Raw genomic sequence first — 17,690 nt, 5'->3', positions numbered from 1 at the left:
TTTAGTTTTGCTCTGATCTTTATTACTGCTTTCCTTCTAATAATATTGGGTTTGGCTGTTGCTATTCCAGTGTGGGAAAGGCAGTTCAAGACCAACTTGAACTTACCTTTTGTAGAGACAGGGTCCCACTATGTTGCTCAGGCTCACATTCTTATCAGCACATGGAATTATCCAGAATACATAAATGTATTATGTATTATCCAGAATATATAATATGTTAGGCCACAAAATAAGTCTCATCAAATTTTTAAAGGTAGAAATCCTATAAAATATATTCTCAATGCAATTCTAAAAGCATCATTTTCAGTAATATGTCCAATAATATTTTCAATAATGCTTTTAATTTTAACATGCACCTTTAGGTGCATTGTTTGTTTGAAATTTTTGTATTTTTTTGATATAAGCAGTTATTGCTATAAACTTTCCTCTTGGTACTGCATTCACAGTAGCCCGTAGGTCTTGTTATGTTGTATATCCATTTTTATTTGTTTCAAGACATTAAAATTTTTTTTTAAATTTCTTCACTCACCCTTTGTTCATTCAGGTGCATGTTGTTTACATTTTATGTATTTATATAATTTCTAAAGTTCCTCTTATTATTGATTTCTATTTTTATTCCATAGTGGTTAGATAATATATTTGATAGGATTTCTACCTTTTAAAATATGATCAGACTTATTTTGTGGCCTAACATGTTTATGTATTCTGGATAATATTCCATGTGCAGATAAGAATGTGAGCCTGGGCAACATAGTGGGACCCTGTCTCTACAAAAAGTGAAAAAAAATTAGCCAGGTGTGATGATGAGCACTTGTAGTCCCAGCTACTTGGGAGGCTGAGGCTGGAGGATCACTTGAACCCAGGAGGTCGAGGCTGCAGTGAGCTATGATTGTGCCACTGCACTCCAGCCTGGGCATCAGAGTGAGACCCTGTCAAAAAAGAGAGAAAAAAAAGAATATGTATTCAGCAACAGTGGATGAAATGTTCTGTAAATGTCAGTTACAAAATGCCTCCTTGGCCTAGTTTGTAGTTGAACTCTGATGTTTCTTTGTTGATTTTTTTAATCTGGACAATCTGTCCATTACTGAGAGTGGGGTATTGAAGTCCCTGTCTGTTGTTTTATTGCACCTATTTGTCCCTTGAGATCTATTAATGTTTGCTTTATATACTCGGGAGCTTTATATGCCTGGGTGCATAGATATTTATAATTTTTATATCCTCTTGCTAGCGTGACACATTTATTATTATATACTGGCCTTCTTTGTCTCTTTTTACTGTCTTTGATCTGTAGTCTGTTTTGTCTAAGTATAGCTATTTCTGCTCTTTTGATTTCCATTTGAATGGAATATCTTTTTACATTCTTTTACTTTTAGTCTATGTGTGTCTTTATGAAGTGAATTTCTTTTAGGAAGCATATAGTTGGGTTTGTTTTTTAATCCATTCACCCACTCTATGTGTTTTAAATGGAAAATTTAGTCCAGTTACATTCAATGTTATTATTAATAGGTAAGGATCTGTGCCTTTCTGTTACTTGTTTCTTAGTTGTTTTGTAACTCCTCCCTTTCTTTCCCACTTACTGTCTTTCATTGTGGTTAAATGATTTTTTCTGGTAGTATGATTAATTGGTTGCTGTTTATTTTTAGTTTATCTCTCACAGGTTTTTGCTTTGTGGTGAGACTTATACAAAACATCCTATTGTTATAACAAGTTATCAAAAACTGATACCAACTTAACTGTCATAGCAAAAACAAAAAAAAGTAAAAACTTGTATACTTTAATCTCCTTCTCCTTCCACATTTTGAATTTTTGGTATTCTAATTAAATTGTTATATTGCCTATCTCTGAATAAATTGTTGTAATTATTATTTTTAATAATTTTGCCTTTTAGTCTTCTTACTAAAGATATAAGTGGTTTACACACCATGATTTCAGTGTTGGTATAACAGTCACATTAGTGGCTGTTTTTCTTTTAAGTTTGAAGTATTCCCTTTAGCATTTCTTGTAGGACAGGTCTAGTAGGGATAAATTTCCTCAGCTTTTGTTTGGGAAAGTGTCTCTTCTTCATTTCTGAAGGATAACTCTGCTTGGCACGGTATTCATGATTGACAGGTTTTTTTTTGTTCAACACTGAGTATGTCATCTTACTCCCTCCTGGTCTGTAAATTTCTGCTGAGGTGTCTGCTACCAGGCATATTGGATCTTCCTTATATATTATTTGCTTCTTTTCTCTCACTGCTTTCAGGATCCTGTGTTTGTCTTTGATCTTTGAGAGTTTCATTATAATATGTCTTAGGGTGTTATTATTTGGGTTTAATCTGGTTAGCAATCTTTGACCTCTTTATACCTGCATACTTATATCTTTCCTCAGGTTTGGAAATTTTTCTGTTGTTTCTTTAAAAAAGCTTTCTACCCCTTTGTCTTTCTCAGTTCCCTTTTTAACTCCAATAATTCAAATACTTGCTCTTTTGATGTTTTCCCAAAGATCCCATAAGCTTTGTTTATTCCTTTTTATTCCTTTTTTCCTCCTCTCACTGTGTAGTCTATTTATCTATCTATCTATCTATCTATCTATCTATCTATCTATCAAACTAATTAACTAACTAACTAACTAACATGGGGTATCTGTTACCCAGAGGTGGAGTGCAGTGGCACAATCATAGCTCAATGTAGCCTTGACCACCTGGGCTCAAAGAATTCTCCCACTTGCGCATTGTGAGTAGCGGGATTACAGGTGCATGCCGCCACACCTGGCTAATTAAAAAAAAAATTATTTTAAGTGATGGAGTTTCACTGTGTGACTCAGTCTGGTCTCAAACTCCTGGGCTCAAGCGATCCTCTCAGCCTACTGAGTATCTGGGATTACAGGTGGTCCTCAGCTCTGATTATATACTTTCAAATAGTCCATCTTCAAGCTCACTGATTCTGTTTGACTCATTCTGCTGTTGATGCTCTTTATTTCATTTTTCACTTCATTTATTGTATTTTTCAGCTCCAAAATTTTTGTTTGATTTTTTAAAAATTATTTTATTCTGTTAAATTTTTTTGATAAATTTCTCAATTGATTCCCTGCATCTTCTTAGAGTTTGTTGAACTTCCTTAAAATACCTATTTTCAGTTCTTTGAGAGATCACACATCTCCATCACTTCAGGGTTACTCTCTGGTGCCTAATTTTGTTCATTTGGTAAGGTTGTATTTCTTTCAGTGTTCTTGATACTTGTAGATATGCAATGACATCTGCATATTCAGGGACTGGGTATTTATTTTAGTCTTTGCAGTCTGGGTTAGTTTGTGCTTGTCCTTTTTGGGAGGCTCTTCCAGGAATTTAAGAAAACTGGCTTTTGTGTTCCCTGAGGCTGTGATCACTGCAGCTGTTGAACACTAGAGAATGATCTACATCCAGGCTTGCTGCAGGTCTTACGAGGGCTTCAAGGTTGACATGGCTTTCCGGCCCACATGGACCTGGGAAAGGTTCAAGTTGCGTACTAAGGCTGTGGGAATGCTTGCCAGGGACCCAGGTCCAGAAGGCTGTCCTGGTGGCCCAGATGGGCATGTTTCCCAGCAAATCTTTTGACAGGTGGGATGAGTCTCTAGTTGCAATGAGAGGGGCTGGAGTTGAGACTGGCCTTCTTGGGGTATATTGTGGAATGAAGGCTGGAGAGCCCACTCTCACCTCAGAGGGGCACACATAGCCCAGCAAGCTCCTTCACAGGATATTTCCCCAATGATAGTGTGAGGAGCTAGAGTTGAGACTGGGCCCCCTTGGCATCTGCTGTGGGATGGAGGCTGGAGAAACTATCTTGTTGGCCCAGACAGGGCCAGCAGGTCTCAGCTCAGATGGAATAGTTCCCTGTGTGCAGTGGGAGGTGCTGGAGCTGAGATTTAACCCCTTTAGCATCTGCTGTGGGACAGAGGCTGGAGAGCCTATCTCATTATTTCAGAGGTGCATGCATCTCCCAGCAAGTCCCTGCACAGACGGGATAGTTCCCTGATTGCAGCAGGAGAGTTGGAGCTGAGACTGGGTCCCCTTGGGATCTGCTCTGGGACAGAGGTTGGCAAGCCTTTCAAGGAGGCTCCTAGGTGGCAGGATAAGGACAGGTTTCCCTTTGGGTCTGTGTGTGAGCAGCTCTGAGCTGGGACCTCAGCTGAGGGGAGTTGGAGCAGAGTCACCAGGCAACTTTCCAGTTCACTGCTGAGACTGATGTCAGCAGGGAGAGAGCCTTTCCACTAAGGCACTAGTATGCATGATTCCTTATGGACCCCTTTTCAGATGGTTGTGCTTGTAGGCTCAAGGCCAAATGGGGCTGTAGCCAAGTCCCTTGGGGACGTGGGCTGTTTCCAGGCTTGAACCCAGAAGCAAGTTTGGCATATCAGCCACCTGGGTTTCTGTCTGTGCTCTCAAAATAACCCTCCCACGTCTTCGTCTCTACCAGGATTTCACAAATTCCTACCTGAATCCTGAGGCTCCTGCAAAGAGACTTTTGACTATGGAAAGGTGCAGGATTCTTATTTTATTTTATTTTATTTATTTTATTTTAATTAACAGTGTTTATTTACCTCTAGGTATTGTTGAGAGACTGGGGTGAAGACACAATTTTCATTTTGTAATTTACAGACTTCTATAAGCTAAAACAAAAACAAAAAAGTCTTCTCTATTTAATATAATGGTAGAATACAACTTCTACTTTTATTTATTTTAATTTTTTAAATTTCAATCGCTTTTGGGGTACAAGTAGTTTTGGTTACATAGATACATTTTATAGTGGTGAAGTCTGAGAGGGTGCAGGATTCCTGTTGTTGTGGGGGAATATGAGTGGGTTACCCTCTATTCTGCCTTTCTGGTAATGTCCAAGAACAAGAATTTTTGTGCTTATTTCCAGGATACGATTGCCTTAACCTATTTATATTTTGCTTTTAGATATGAGTGTTTAAAGCTTGACTTACTTGGAACACAGCATTGATTAAATTACATTTCATTAGTTTTACTGATACTGCTTATCTGTTTAAAATTCAGATAGAAAGTTTGAATGACAAATTACAAAATGCTAAAGAACAGCTTCGAGAAAAAGAGTTTATAATGCTACAAAATGAACAGGAGATAAGTCAACTGAAAAAAGAAATCGAAAGAACACAACAAAGGATGAAAGAAATGGAGAGTGTAAGCAAATTATTTCCACCTAAGGAACAAGTGGTAGTCTCTGTTGAGTGAAATGAATCTTTATGTTTTAAACTGGTTGGTTTTAATATACAGAAACTGTGCCATAACTGTTTTTAGGCTAGTTTTTTGTGCCAGAAACCTGTTAGTTTCTTTGACCTTTTAAAATATTTTTCTGATGGTCTAGGTATAGGCAAAGACAGTGTCTTATTTATCTCTGTATACAGGCCTTTGCATGGTATCTTTCATATAGTAAATCTACAATATATGCTTATTTGGTTGACAAATATTTATTGAGAAACTGCTATGTAATAGAATTGGGGAGTCAGCTTTTTTTTTTTTTTTGACACTGAGTCTCTCTCTGTTGCCCAGGCTGGAGTGCAGTGGTGCAATCTTGGCTCATTGCAACCTGTGCTTTCCGGGTTCCAGTGATTCTCCTGCCTCAGCCTCCCGAGTAGCTGGGATTACAGGCGCCTGCCACCACGCCTGGCTAATTTTTGTATTTTTAGTAGAGACGGTGTTTCACCATATTGGCCAGGCTGGTTTTGAACTCCTGACCTTGTTATCCACCTGCCTCGGCCTCCCAAAGTGCTGGGTTTACAGGCGTGAGCTACCGTACCCAGCCAAAGAGTAAGCTATTAATAAGATACAGTGTTTTGTCTATTAGGAACTCCATCAAAAGAATGGATAAGTAAATAATTGTACATTGAGACCAAGTGCACTGAGTTGCCAGATGAAGTTTGATGACTTCATATCATCAGTATGCATGTGTGTTGACTGATGAATTCATTCCTCCACTTGCTTTTTTAAAAAGTGAATTTAGGGTCAGGCACGATGACTCACACTTATAATCCCAGCACTTTGGGAGGCCAAGTTGGCAGGATCATTTGAGCCCAGAAATTCAAGACCAGCCTGGGCATCGTAGCAGTGGGACCCCTGTCTCTACAAAAACATTAAAAAACTAGCTAGGTGTGGTGATGCAAGCCTGTGGTCCCAGCTACTTGGGAGGCTGAGATGGGAGGATTGCTTGAGCCTGGGAGGTCAAGGCTGCAGTGATTTGTGATCATGCCGCTGCCCTCCAACCTGGGCAACAGAGCAGGAGCCTGTACCAAACGAAGAAGAAGAAGAGGAAGAAGAGGAGGAAGAGGAAGAAGAGGAAGAAGAAGAGGAGGAAGAAGAAGGAGTGGGGGAGGGGGAGTGGGGAGGAGGGGGAGGAAAACTTTATTAGAAATTTATTTGAGTAATATAAAACCATTTCAGTGGGAGTAGCAGCCCCAGTGACAAGTTTTACTTTCACAGAGAGTAAGACCTTAACCCAGCTGTGTGGATTAAATGGTGGATTTTAATTATCTATACCAATATATTCTCTGTCTTTGACATAGATAATCAAATGTTAACTTCTCTTTTCTCTTTATGTTTTCTGTCATAAATGTTACATTCAAAATGATAAAAGATTATATGGCTTGTGTATGTTACAGTCATGTAATATATATCAGTAAGAGTCCCAATTATGGTATTTTTGTCATTTTCTTATTAGATTTTTTTTCTTGAATATCAGTTTCACAGTGGGTGATACTCATTGTATGTTAAATTTTAACATACTCATTGTATGTTAAAGGATTTAGTTGAAAGGGGGAAATTTACTTATTAAGCAAAATCAGAATAAGAAATAGGTTATCTATATATTTCATTCTGAAACCTACAAATACCTTATGCTTTTCAGGTTATGAAAGAGCAAGAACAGTACATTGCCACTCAGTACAAGGAGGCCATAGATTTGGGGCAAGAATTGAGGCTGACCCGGGAGCAGGTGCAGAACTCTCATACAGAATTGGCAGAGGCTCGTCGTCAGCAAGTCCAAGCACAGAGAGAAATAGAAAGGCTCTCTAGTGAACTGGAGGATATAAAGCAACTCTCTAAAGAGAAAGTAATCCCTATTTTAAATAATCTTATGTATCTGAAATCTTACAAATATTAGCATTTTTTTTGAACTGTAGAATATAGTTCTTGCAAAAATGAACTGTATCTGCACAACAGTGTGAATGTACTTAATCCCACCGAATTATACACTTAAAAATGGTTAAAATGGTCAATTTTGTGTATATTTTACCACAATTTTAGAAAATAATGAACTGTATTATATATAGATAACTTTGTAATATAACCAGGAAGTCCTTCAGAACTGAGTTTTGGCTAAACTAGTTCTCAAATTGAGTGATAAAGCACTTGTAGACTTTTAAGTGAGTTCAAGCTCTTACTTGAAGAAAAAATAAAGCTAATCTTTTTTGAGTAAAAATTTTTACATTTGTAGTGACTTTTAAAAATGAAAACTATTGGCTTGGCACGGTGGCTCACACCTGTAATCCCAGTACTTTGGGAGGCTGAGGTGGGCGGATAACAAGGTCAGGAGTTCGAGACCAGCCTGGCCAATATGGTGAAACACCATCTCTACTAAAAATACAAAAAAAAAATTAGCCAGGCATGATGGCAGGCACCTGTAGTCCCAGCTACTCAGGAGGCTGAGGCAGGCAAATAGCTTGAACCCCGAAGGCAGAAGTTGCAGTGAGCTGAGGTCGTGCCACTGCACCCTAGCCTGGGCGACAGAAGAAGACTCCATCTCAAAAAAAAAAAAAGCATGAAAACTATCCAAATTTGTAACTATGTAAATTTGTAACTTTTAGGAAACCTGTAGTTCAAAACCCTTGGTTGATAAAGTAACTTGGAGGTAAAGTGCTTTTAAAAAGCAAGAGTACTAATATAAATTTTATTTTTCCAGTATTTGGTAGGAAGTTAACTACTTGGCTTAAAAATATTTACATTGGTATAGTTGGGTTATTTAGACTTTAAGAAAAATGTGTTTATTGACGTTGCAAAAAAAAAAAAAAATTCTGCTTTCCATTGTAGTTTCCATGGTTTAATTCAATTCCATAGGAATTGAATTAAAATATTTTTACCTTTAATTTTGGTTAAGGCTACCTATGTTGTTATTCACATTTCTGGATGGTTAGACCAGTAAAGCATACATAGAGAATGTTTATTAGAGATATATTATACATTTGGGGTTCTAGGAAAAGGAAAGCCATCTACTTTTATCTCATTTCTGCCTTTATCAGTAGTGTCAAAGTATAGTACAATTGGTTTTTATTTGATAAGCTAAGCTCACTTTAAAAAGTGAATTAAAGTTAGGAATTTTTTAATTGACAGTGTTTTAAATATTATATTTTAATCCAAAACCAAATATATATTGATATGTTTTTCCTTTGATGTAGGGCCAAACCTTGGTTCTTTTTGTATGAGTCATTTGATTAGAATTCTACCTAGTCTTTCTCACATAACTAGAATCCTACCTGGTCTTTCACCACACTATATTCCATCATCTATACTTTCCAATTTTGCTTTCTTTAAAGTGGAGGAAGAATTAATTAAAAGACATTAATTAAAATAATTAATTAAAAGACATTTGTAAGTGAACCAGACTATAACATGTTATATTTTTATGGGACCTCCTACCATATTTTATAACAATTTTGAGTGCTTCTAATTGGATAGCAAAATGTTCATGACTTACTCATTGAGCTGGTTCAAAACATATAACTTAGTTTTTGGATAAAAACTTTGCATTTGCTTATTTCATCGTGTTCATAATCTATAATAAAATTACACAATTAAAATTACAAGCACAGTTAGCTAAATTAGCATAAATAAGTTTGAATAAAAACACAACTGACTCTTGATAGACAATATATATAGTGAGCAAAAATATACAGGCATACCTAGCAGTAGACTGTTATCTGCCAGAGTTCAGTGTCCTGTGGTTATTATTAATAGTTCATTTTATAGAAAGCATTGGTTAGTGAACATCTATTTTATGATGACAGCAAACAATTATATGAATACTCTCCCATTAATAGTCTCTGAAATGTCTAGATTTTAAAGCATACTATTTAGTAAGTTAACTGTGTCTGTGTTTATGTAATATAAAAAACTACTTCCAAAAATGCACTGTATTAGTTTAGCTATAATAACCAAATAAACAAGTTTTATAGCTTTTACTCAATATGTCATTTTTAAGGATGCTCATGGAAACCATTTAGCTGAAGAACTGGGGGCTTCTAAAGTACGTGAAGCTCATTTAGAAGCAAGAATGCAAGCAGAGATCAAGAAATTGTCAGCAGAAGTAGAATCTCTCAAAGAAGCTTATCATATGGAGGTAAAGAAAAATTTAATTTGTTTTGATAGTGCCCACTAAAGTAGGTTGACCTATCTGGACAAAAGTATGAGTCCAGCTCTTAAGTGTTCATTATTGAATAATGCATTGTAGTCTTCATTTCTGGTAGCCTAAACATACAGCTTTCACTTTAATATATTGTGGGTTAACAGCTTGAATTCCTGAGCCAGGCAACCTGGTTCTAAACCCTAGCTCACCACAGAGCCACCTGTATCACCTTGGGTAAGTTACTTAACCTCTGTCTAAATTGGATATAATAATAGTATCTACCTCATAGAACTGTGGTGAATATTAAATGAATTAATATATAAATTATAAAATAGCATTTGTAAAAGATTAACTGGAAGTATTTAATAACTGATATAAACCTTTTCATGTGATGTAACTCTATAACGCTTTGCAATTTTCAACATTTCTTCTTATAATAACTTAGCTAGAGAGATAATACTAGAGCCTTTTTATCTATCAGCATGTCTTGAGCCTTCACAGAAATGGGCAGTATTATTAACTAGAATAGCATTTTTCATCTTTTTAAAAACTACATTTAAAGATATTACCCAAAATCTCTGTATATGATTTAAATAAATTACTTATGTTTAGTGCTAATAAAGCGTTTTTTCTAATATGGCAAGGGTTGCAAATATTTATGTTAAACTCCATTCAAGGGAGTTTGGTGACATTTTTGTGAGTGATTGGTAGGGCTTGTGGGGACCATGTCTTGCTTAAATACATTTAGAATCATATCTCTTTGAAAGCATTGTGCCTGCCAAACAAAACATATTTACAAGCTGAATCTAATCCTAAGGCTAAGAATTTGCAACCTTTGATCTTTAGAGACAAACCTGAATGAATGCTGTTGGACTCAGCATAATTATATAATTGTTATTAACAGCTCAACTTAATAACTATCAGTAATAATTAGGCGCTCTCAAGTGTTTGCCCTTAACTATTCATTACACTTTCATTATATGGCCTCTGTTCTGTTTTTAAGTATAATTATCCAATTTTTTCTTTTAGTTTTATAAGCCACCTGAAATTATAAATAGATTATACATAAAATTAATTGTAAAATTAGTTCAGTATTGCTATCTTTTTTAAAAAGAGATGAGGTCTGTGTTGCTCAGACTGGCCTCAAATTCCAGAGCTCAGATAACCCTTCCCCCTCAGCCTCTAAGTAGCTGGGAGTAAAAGCACATGCCAACCGGGCATGGTGGCTCACACCTGTAATCCCAGCACTTTGGGAGGCCAAGGCAGGTGGATTGCTTGAGGTCAGGAGTTCGAGACCAGCCTGACCAACATGGCAAAACCCCATCTCTACTAAAAATACAAAAATTAGCTGGGCTTGGTGGCACATGCCTGTAATCCCAGCTACTCAGGAGGCTAAGGCAGGAGAATTGCTTGAACCTGGGAGGCAGAGGTTGCAGTGAGCCAAGATCGTGCCATTGCAGTCAAGCCTGCATGACAAGAGTGAAACTCCGTCTTAAAAAAAAAAATAAGTACATGCCACTGCATTTTAATATTTAATATTACTATTTAGTATTTGATACTAATATTTTGTCTATAATATTGAAGTATATATTTTTACCTGTTTGGAAGTTGACAAAAATTTACTTTTAAAATATATATGTTGTTTGAATATAAAAATGAGAGGATATGGTATTAAAGTAATAGAGAGCTAGAAAAGAGGATCAATAATTTTTAACAGTTTTTTTTATTATACTTTAAAAGTATTTTTTCTTTTTTTTTTTTTAGTACTTTAAATTCTGGGGTGCATGTGCAGAACATGCAGTTTTGTTACATAGGTATACACATGCCATGGTGGTTTGCTGTACCGATCAACCTGTCACCTACATTGGGTATTTCTCCTAATGTTATCCCTCCCCTAATCCCCCAACACCCAACAGGCCCCAGTGTGTGATGTTCCCCTCCCTAGGTCTATGTGTTCTCATTGTTTAACTCCCACTTATGAGTGAGAACATGTGGTGGTTGGTTTTCTGTTCTTGTGATAATTTGCTGAGAATGATGGTTTCCAGCTTCATCCATGTCCCTGCAAAGGACATGAACTCATCCTTTTTTATGGCTGCATAGTATTCCATGGTGTATATGTGCCACATTTTCTTTATCCAGTCTATTATTGATGGACATTTGGGTTGGTTCCAAGTCTTTGTTATTGTGAATAGTGCCGCAGTAAACATACGTGTGCATGTGTCTTTGTAGTAGAATGATTTATAATCCTTTGGGTATATACCCAGCAATGGGATGGCTGGGTCAAATGGTATTTCTAGTTCGAGATCAACCGTATTTTTTAATATATAGGTTTCCAAATTGTCAGAAAATCACTTAATAATAAATATAAAACTCCTGACTTATTGGAGGAGAATGAGATTGTTTTAACCTTTAATTATGAAAAATTTAAATATATGTAAAAATAGAATAGTATAAATAGTATACATCCTCTTATATTTATTTTTGAACGTTAATAATTATCAATGCATAGCCAATTTATTTCATCCATAAATACATTGAACATTTTCTTTATCTAAAAGAGAATACTTTTGAGAATGAAAAGGAATGCTATAGTAATTACATGAGGGTACCAGGCATAAAACCTAGACAGTCCTAAGCATTCTCGGAAGTGTGTCAACATACCTTTAACCTTTGAAAGCACAATGCTTTCAAAGAGATATGATTCTAAATGTATTTAAGCAAGACATGGTCCCCACAAGCCCCACCAATCTAAGCAAGACATGGTCCCCACAAGCCCCACCAATCACCCACAAAAATGTTACCAAATTCCCTTGAATGGAGTTTAACATAAATGTTAAACCCATTCGCAACCCATCCCCCATATTCACATATTATTTGAAGCAAATTTTAGATATAATTATTTCATCTGTAAATAACTATGTAGACATAATTATTCTATATTCAATAAGTATCTTGTATTAGTTCATTTTCCATTAGTCCATTAGTCCATTTTCACACTGCTATAAAGAAATACCAGAGACTGGGTAGGAGCGGAGCTTCCGGGCTGCGCTCTTCGCTGCCCAGTTCCCGCTCAGTGGCCGCGTCTCCGCGCCCCACCCACCAGTCCCGCTGCATTCTCGGCCGGGCTCTAGGCGCCATGGCTCCCCGCGGGAGGAAGTGTAAGGCTGAGGCCACAGTGGTCGCCGTAGCCGAGAAGCGAGAGAAGCTGACGAACGGCGGGGAGGGAATGGAGGAGGCGACCGTTGTTATCGAGCATTGCACTAGCTGACGCGTCTATGGGCGCAACGCCGCGGCCCTGAGCCAGGTGCTGTGCCTGGAGGCCCCAGAGCTTCCAGTAAAGGTGAACCCGACGAAGCCCCGGAGGGGCAGCTTCGAGGTGACGCTGCTGCGCCCGGACGGCAGCAGTGTGGAGCTCTGGACTGGCATTAAGAAGGGGCCCCCACGCAAACTCAAATTCCCTGAGCCTCAAGAGGTGGTGGAAAAGTTGAAGAAGTACCTGTCGTAGGGAGATTTGGGTAGAAGTCCTCATGCTGAGCTTTGTGTCCCTGGTGATGTTGGAACGTTAATGATGGAACATGGCCAAACTTCAGTCATGTGCCTGAAGCCATGGTTTCTTCCCCGCCAGAAATGAAGGTTCAGTTATGAGGCAACCCTCTAGTAAGGCATTGTAAAAGTTACTGGATTTGGTTTAATAAAAGTTGAAATAAAGTTTAAAAAAAAAAAAATACCTGAGACTGGGTAATTTATAAAGAAAAGAGGTTTAATTAACTCACAGTTTCACATGGCTGGGGACACCTCGGGAAACTTACAATCATGACAGAAGGTTAAGGGAAAGCAAGGCATGTCTTACATGGCAGCAGGAGAGAGAGAGTGTGTGGAAATGCCACACTTTTAAACCATCAGATCTCATGAGAATGAACTTATTATCATGAGAACAGCTTGGGGGAACCACCCCCATGATCCAATCAGCTCCCACCAGGTACCTTCCTCCACACGTGAGGATTACAATTCAAGATGAGATTTGGGTGGGGACACAGAGCCAAGCCATATCATTCCAACCCTGGCCCCTCCCAGATCTCATGTCCTTCTCACATTTCAAAACACAATCATGCCTTCCCAACAGAACCCCAAAGTCTTAACTCATTCCAGCATTAACCCAAAAGTCCAAGTCCAAAGTCTTATCTGAGACAAGCCTTCCATCTATGAGCCTATAAAATAAAAAACAAGTTAGTTACTTCCAAGATACAATGGGGGTACAGGCATTGGGTAAATGTTCCCCTTCCAAATGGGAAAAATTGGCCAAAACAAAGAGGCTGCAAGGCCCATGCAAATCGGAAACCCAGTGGAGCAGTCATTAAATGTTAAAGCTCCAAAATAATCTCCTTTGACTCCATGTCTCACATCCAAGGTACGCTGATGCAAGGGGTGGACTCTCAAAGTTTTGGGCAGCTCCACCCCTGTGGCTCTGCAGGGCACAGCCCCTGTGGCTGTTTTCACGGGCTGGCGTTGAGTGCTTGGGGCTTTTCCAGGTGCACAGTGCAAGCTGTTGGTGGATCTACCATTCTGGGGTCTGGAGAATGGTGGCCCTCTTCTTACAGCTCCACTACCCAGTGCCCTGGTGGAGACTCTGTGTGGGGGCTCCAACCTCACATTTCTCCTCTGTACTGCCTTAGTAGAGGTTCTCCATGAGGGCTCCACCTCCACAGCAGACTTCTGCTTGGACTTCCAGGCATTTCCACACATCCTCTGAAATCTAGGCAGAGCCTCCCAAAGCTCAACTCTTGTCTTCTGTGCACCTGCAGACTTAACACCACATGGAAGCTCCCAAGGTGTAGGGCTTGCACCCTCTGAAGCAATGGTCTGAGCTGTACCTTGACCCCTTTTAGCCATGGGTGGAGCTGAAGCAACTGCAATACAGGTCACCCCGTCTTGAGGCTGCACAGAGCAGTGGGGCTCTGAGCCTGGACCACAAAACCATTTTTTCCTCCTAGATATCCAGGCCTGTGATGGGAGGCGCTTCCTTGAAGATCTCTGAAATGGCCTGGAGACATTTTCCACATTGTCTTGGCAATATTTAGCTCCTCATTACTTAAGAAGATTTCTGCAGCCAGCTTGAATTTCTCCCCATAAAATGGGTTTTTCTTTTCTACCACATGGCCAAGCTGCAATTTTTTTTTAACTTTTACGCTCTGCTTCCCTTTTAAACATAAGTTCCAATTTCAGATCATCTCTTTGTGAATGCGTATGACTGTACACTTTCACAAAAGCCAGATCACCTCTTGAATCCTTAAAAATTTCTTCTCTCAGAGACCCTAAATCATCTCTCTCAACTTCAAAGTTCCACAGATCTCTAGGGTGGGGGCAAAATGCCACTGGTCTCTTTGCTAAAACGTAGCAAGATCCTCTAGTTTCCAATAAGTTTCTCATCTCCATCTGAGACCACCTGAGCTTGCACTTCATTGTCCATATCACTATCAGCATTTTGGTCAAAACCATTTGACAAGTCTGTAGGAAGTTCCAAACTTTCTCACATCTTCCTGTCTTCTGATTCCTCCAAACTGTTCTAACCTCTGCCCATTACCCAGTTCCAAAGTCACTTCCACATTTTCAGGTTATCTTTATAGTAGTACCCCACTATTCTGATACCAGTTTTCTGTTATTAGTCCATTTTCACACTGCTATAAAAACTGTGAGTCAATTAAACCTCTTTTCCTTATAAATTACACAGTCTTAGGGCTGGTGTGAGTGCCTGAGGCTTTTCCAGGTGAAGGTGCAAGGGCTGTCGCTGGATCTACCATTCTGGGGTCTGGAGAACGGTGACAGTTGCAGGGTAATTTATAAAGAAAAGAGGTTTAATTGACTCACAGTTCCACATGGCTGGGGAGGCCTCAGGAAAATTACAATTCTTACAATTATGGCAGAAGGGGAAGCAAGTCATGTCTTACATGGTGGTGGGAGACAGAGAGCAAGAGGGGAAGTGTCACACTTTTAAACGATCAGATCTCATGAGAACTCACTATCATGAGAACAGCATGGGTGAAACCATCCCCATGACCCAATCACCTCCCACCAGGTTGCTCCTTCGACATACAGTAATTACAATTCAAGATGAAGCCTGGGTGGGCATACGCAGCCAAACCATAACATAGCTCTAAAAGATAAGGGCTATTTTTTGGAACAGAACCACAATACCATTATCACACTTAAAAATTGACAGTGACTCCTTAATATCATCAAATACCCAATCATTGTTCACATTTCCCCAATTGTCTCAAAAATGTCTTTATAGTTTATTTGTTCAGATCAGTGCCCAAATAGAATCCATTGCATTTGGTTAATTAAGTTCTTAAGTAAGTTGAAGATTATGGATTCCTTTTCTCCCTTTTTCCTCTAGTATTCGTTGAGAAATCAGATGTTTGTAACTATAAACAGAATTTACTTTTTTTAAAGAAAAAGTAAATAAAAGTAGAAAGCATTAGACTGTTGTCGAATCCAGTTTCATTCTATTTTTTTATTTTTTTCTTTTCCAATTCTGGGGCTATATAGATGATTTCACATCAAGAGAACCATGCAAAGTGGAAGATTTCTGCTGACTCTCAAAAGACTTCTGTTCAGCAACTAAATGAACAGTTAGAGAAGGCAAAACTGGAATTAGAAGAAGCTCAGGATACTGTAAGCAATTTGCATCAACAAGTCCAAGATAGGAATGAAGTAATTGAAGCTGCAAATGAAGCATTACTTACTAAAGTAAGTAAACATATAAAAGTAATAAAGCATATCTATAAAAATGTAAATGTCTGACTTACCTGTCTTTGTAGTTTATAGAGGACTATATGACCAAATATTGGCCTGTTTGAATAAAAAGCATTTTATTTAGAAGATGTTGAATTTAGGAAATTATTAAGATGATGTACATCTTATTACCATAGAAGATATAATTTATAAATGTTCAAATATAAACTCATCTAATCATAATGTTTAGAGGGTTTTATACTTGATGTACCTAAAAAAAAGTAGAAGCATTTTTCAAAATCAGCAAAGTTCTTTTAAAATCATAAAGTAGGCCAGGCGTGGTGGCTCAATCCTGTATTCCCAGCACTTCAGGAGGCTGAGGTGGGCAGATCACTTGAGGTCAACAAGGGCAAAGACAATTTTTTGAGAGCCATGAAGGCATCATTATATTATGGCTCACTACAATTACGTTCACAACAGTGACCTTCTTTGAGTCTTAAGAAAAAGTTGAATTAATTTAATGTATTCAGTGTACTATATTTAATTGTAAAAGTTATGTGTTAAACTAACTTAAATAAAATACTACTTATATGAGATACCACATATCAATTATGGCTAGATAATGCAGAAGAGGAAAAAGAAAAAGACTGCAGCTGTGTACAGTCCTATTCTGTGCCACCTCTACAACTGTTTTGTTAATTGTGATTTTAAGAATGTGAATGTAGGATTTACAACAAAAAATTGGCACTCTAGCCACTTAAAAATCATGTAAATCGGGGATGGGTTCCAAGATGGCCAAATAGGAACAGCTCCAGTCTGCAGCTCCCAGCATGGTCAATGCTGAAGACGGGTGATTTCTGCATTTCCAACTGAGGTACCTGGTTCATCTCACTGGAACTGGTTGGACAGTGGGTGCAGCCCACGGAGGGTGAGCCGAAGCAGGGCGGGGCATCACCTCACCCAGAAAGCACAAGGGGTTGGAGGATTTTCCTTTCCTAGCCAAGGGAAGCAGTGACAGACAATACCTGGAAAATCGGGACACTCCTGCCCTAATACTGCACTTTTCCAACCATCTTAGCAAATGGCACATCAGGAGATTATATCCTGTGCCTGGCTCGGCGGGTGCCACACCCACAGAGCCTTGCACACTGCTAGTGCATCAGTCCGAGATCAAACTGCAAGGTGGTAGCCTGGGCTGGGGAAGGGGCATCTGCCATTGCTGAGGCTTGAGTAGGTAAAGCGGCTGGGAAGCTCGAACTGGGTGGAGCCCACCGCAGCTCAACGAGGCCTGCCTGCCTCTCTAGACTCCTCTGGGGGCAGGGCATAGCTGAGCAAAAGGCAGCAGAAACTTCTGCAGACTTAAACGTCCCTGTCTGATGGCTCTGAAGAGAGCAGTGGTTCTCCCAGCATGCAGTTTGAGCTCTGAGAACGGACAGACTGCCTCCTCAAGTGGGTCCCTGACCCCCATGTAGCCTAACTGGGAAACACCTGCCAGTAGGGGCTGACTGACACCTCATACAGCCGGGTGCCCCTCTGAGATGAAGCTTCCAGAGGAAGGATCAGGCAGCAATATTTGCTATTCTGCAACC

General features: G+C 38.8%; 1 protein-coding gene and 1 pseudogene across 20 annotated transcripts in view; both read left to right on the top strand.

Moving 5' to 3' along the window:
* Nucleotides 1-17,690, top strand: part of CCDC18 (coiled-coil domain containing 18) — a 100,734-nt gene that overhangs the window by 69,072 nt on the left and 13,972 nt on the right. For all 20 annotated transcript variants that reach the window (XM_009247814.3, XM_063718530.1, XM_063718515.1 and 17 more), the window contains 4 exons: nt 5,013-5,156; nt 6,877-7,080; nt 9,226-9,363; nt 15,916-16,116. In XM_009247814.3, coding sequence (XP_009246089.2) covers nt 5,013-5,156; nt 6,877-7,080; nt 9,226-9,363; nt 15,916-16,116 — 687 coding nt within the window. The remainder of the gene's footprint in view (nt 1-5,012; nt 5,157-6,876; nt 7,081-9,225; nt 9,364-15,915; nt 16,117-17,690) is intronic.
* On the top strand, nt 12,393-13,101 carry LOC100450038 (selenoprotein H pseudogene; annotated as a pseudogene).

The sequence above is a fragment of the Pongo abelii genome, chromosome 1, assembly GCF_028885655.2.
Source record: "Pongo abelii isolate AG06213 chromosome 1, NHGRI_mPonAbe1-v2.0_pri, whole genome shotgun sequence".
Lineage (NCBI taxonomy): Eukaryota > Metazoa > Chordata > Mammalia > Primates > Hominidae > Pongo > Pongo abelii.
Note: the sequence above shows the minus strand (reverse complement) of the source record. Positions and strands in the feature narration are given on the sequence as shown.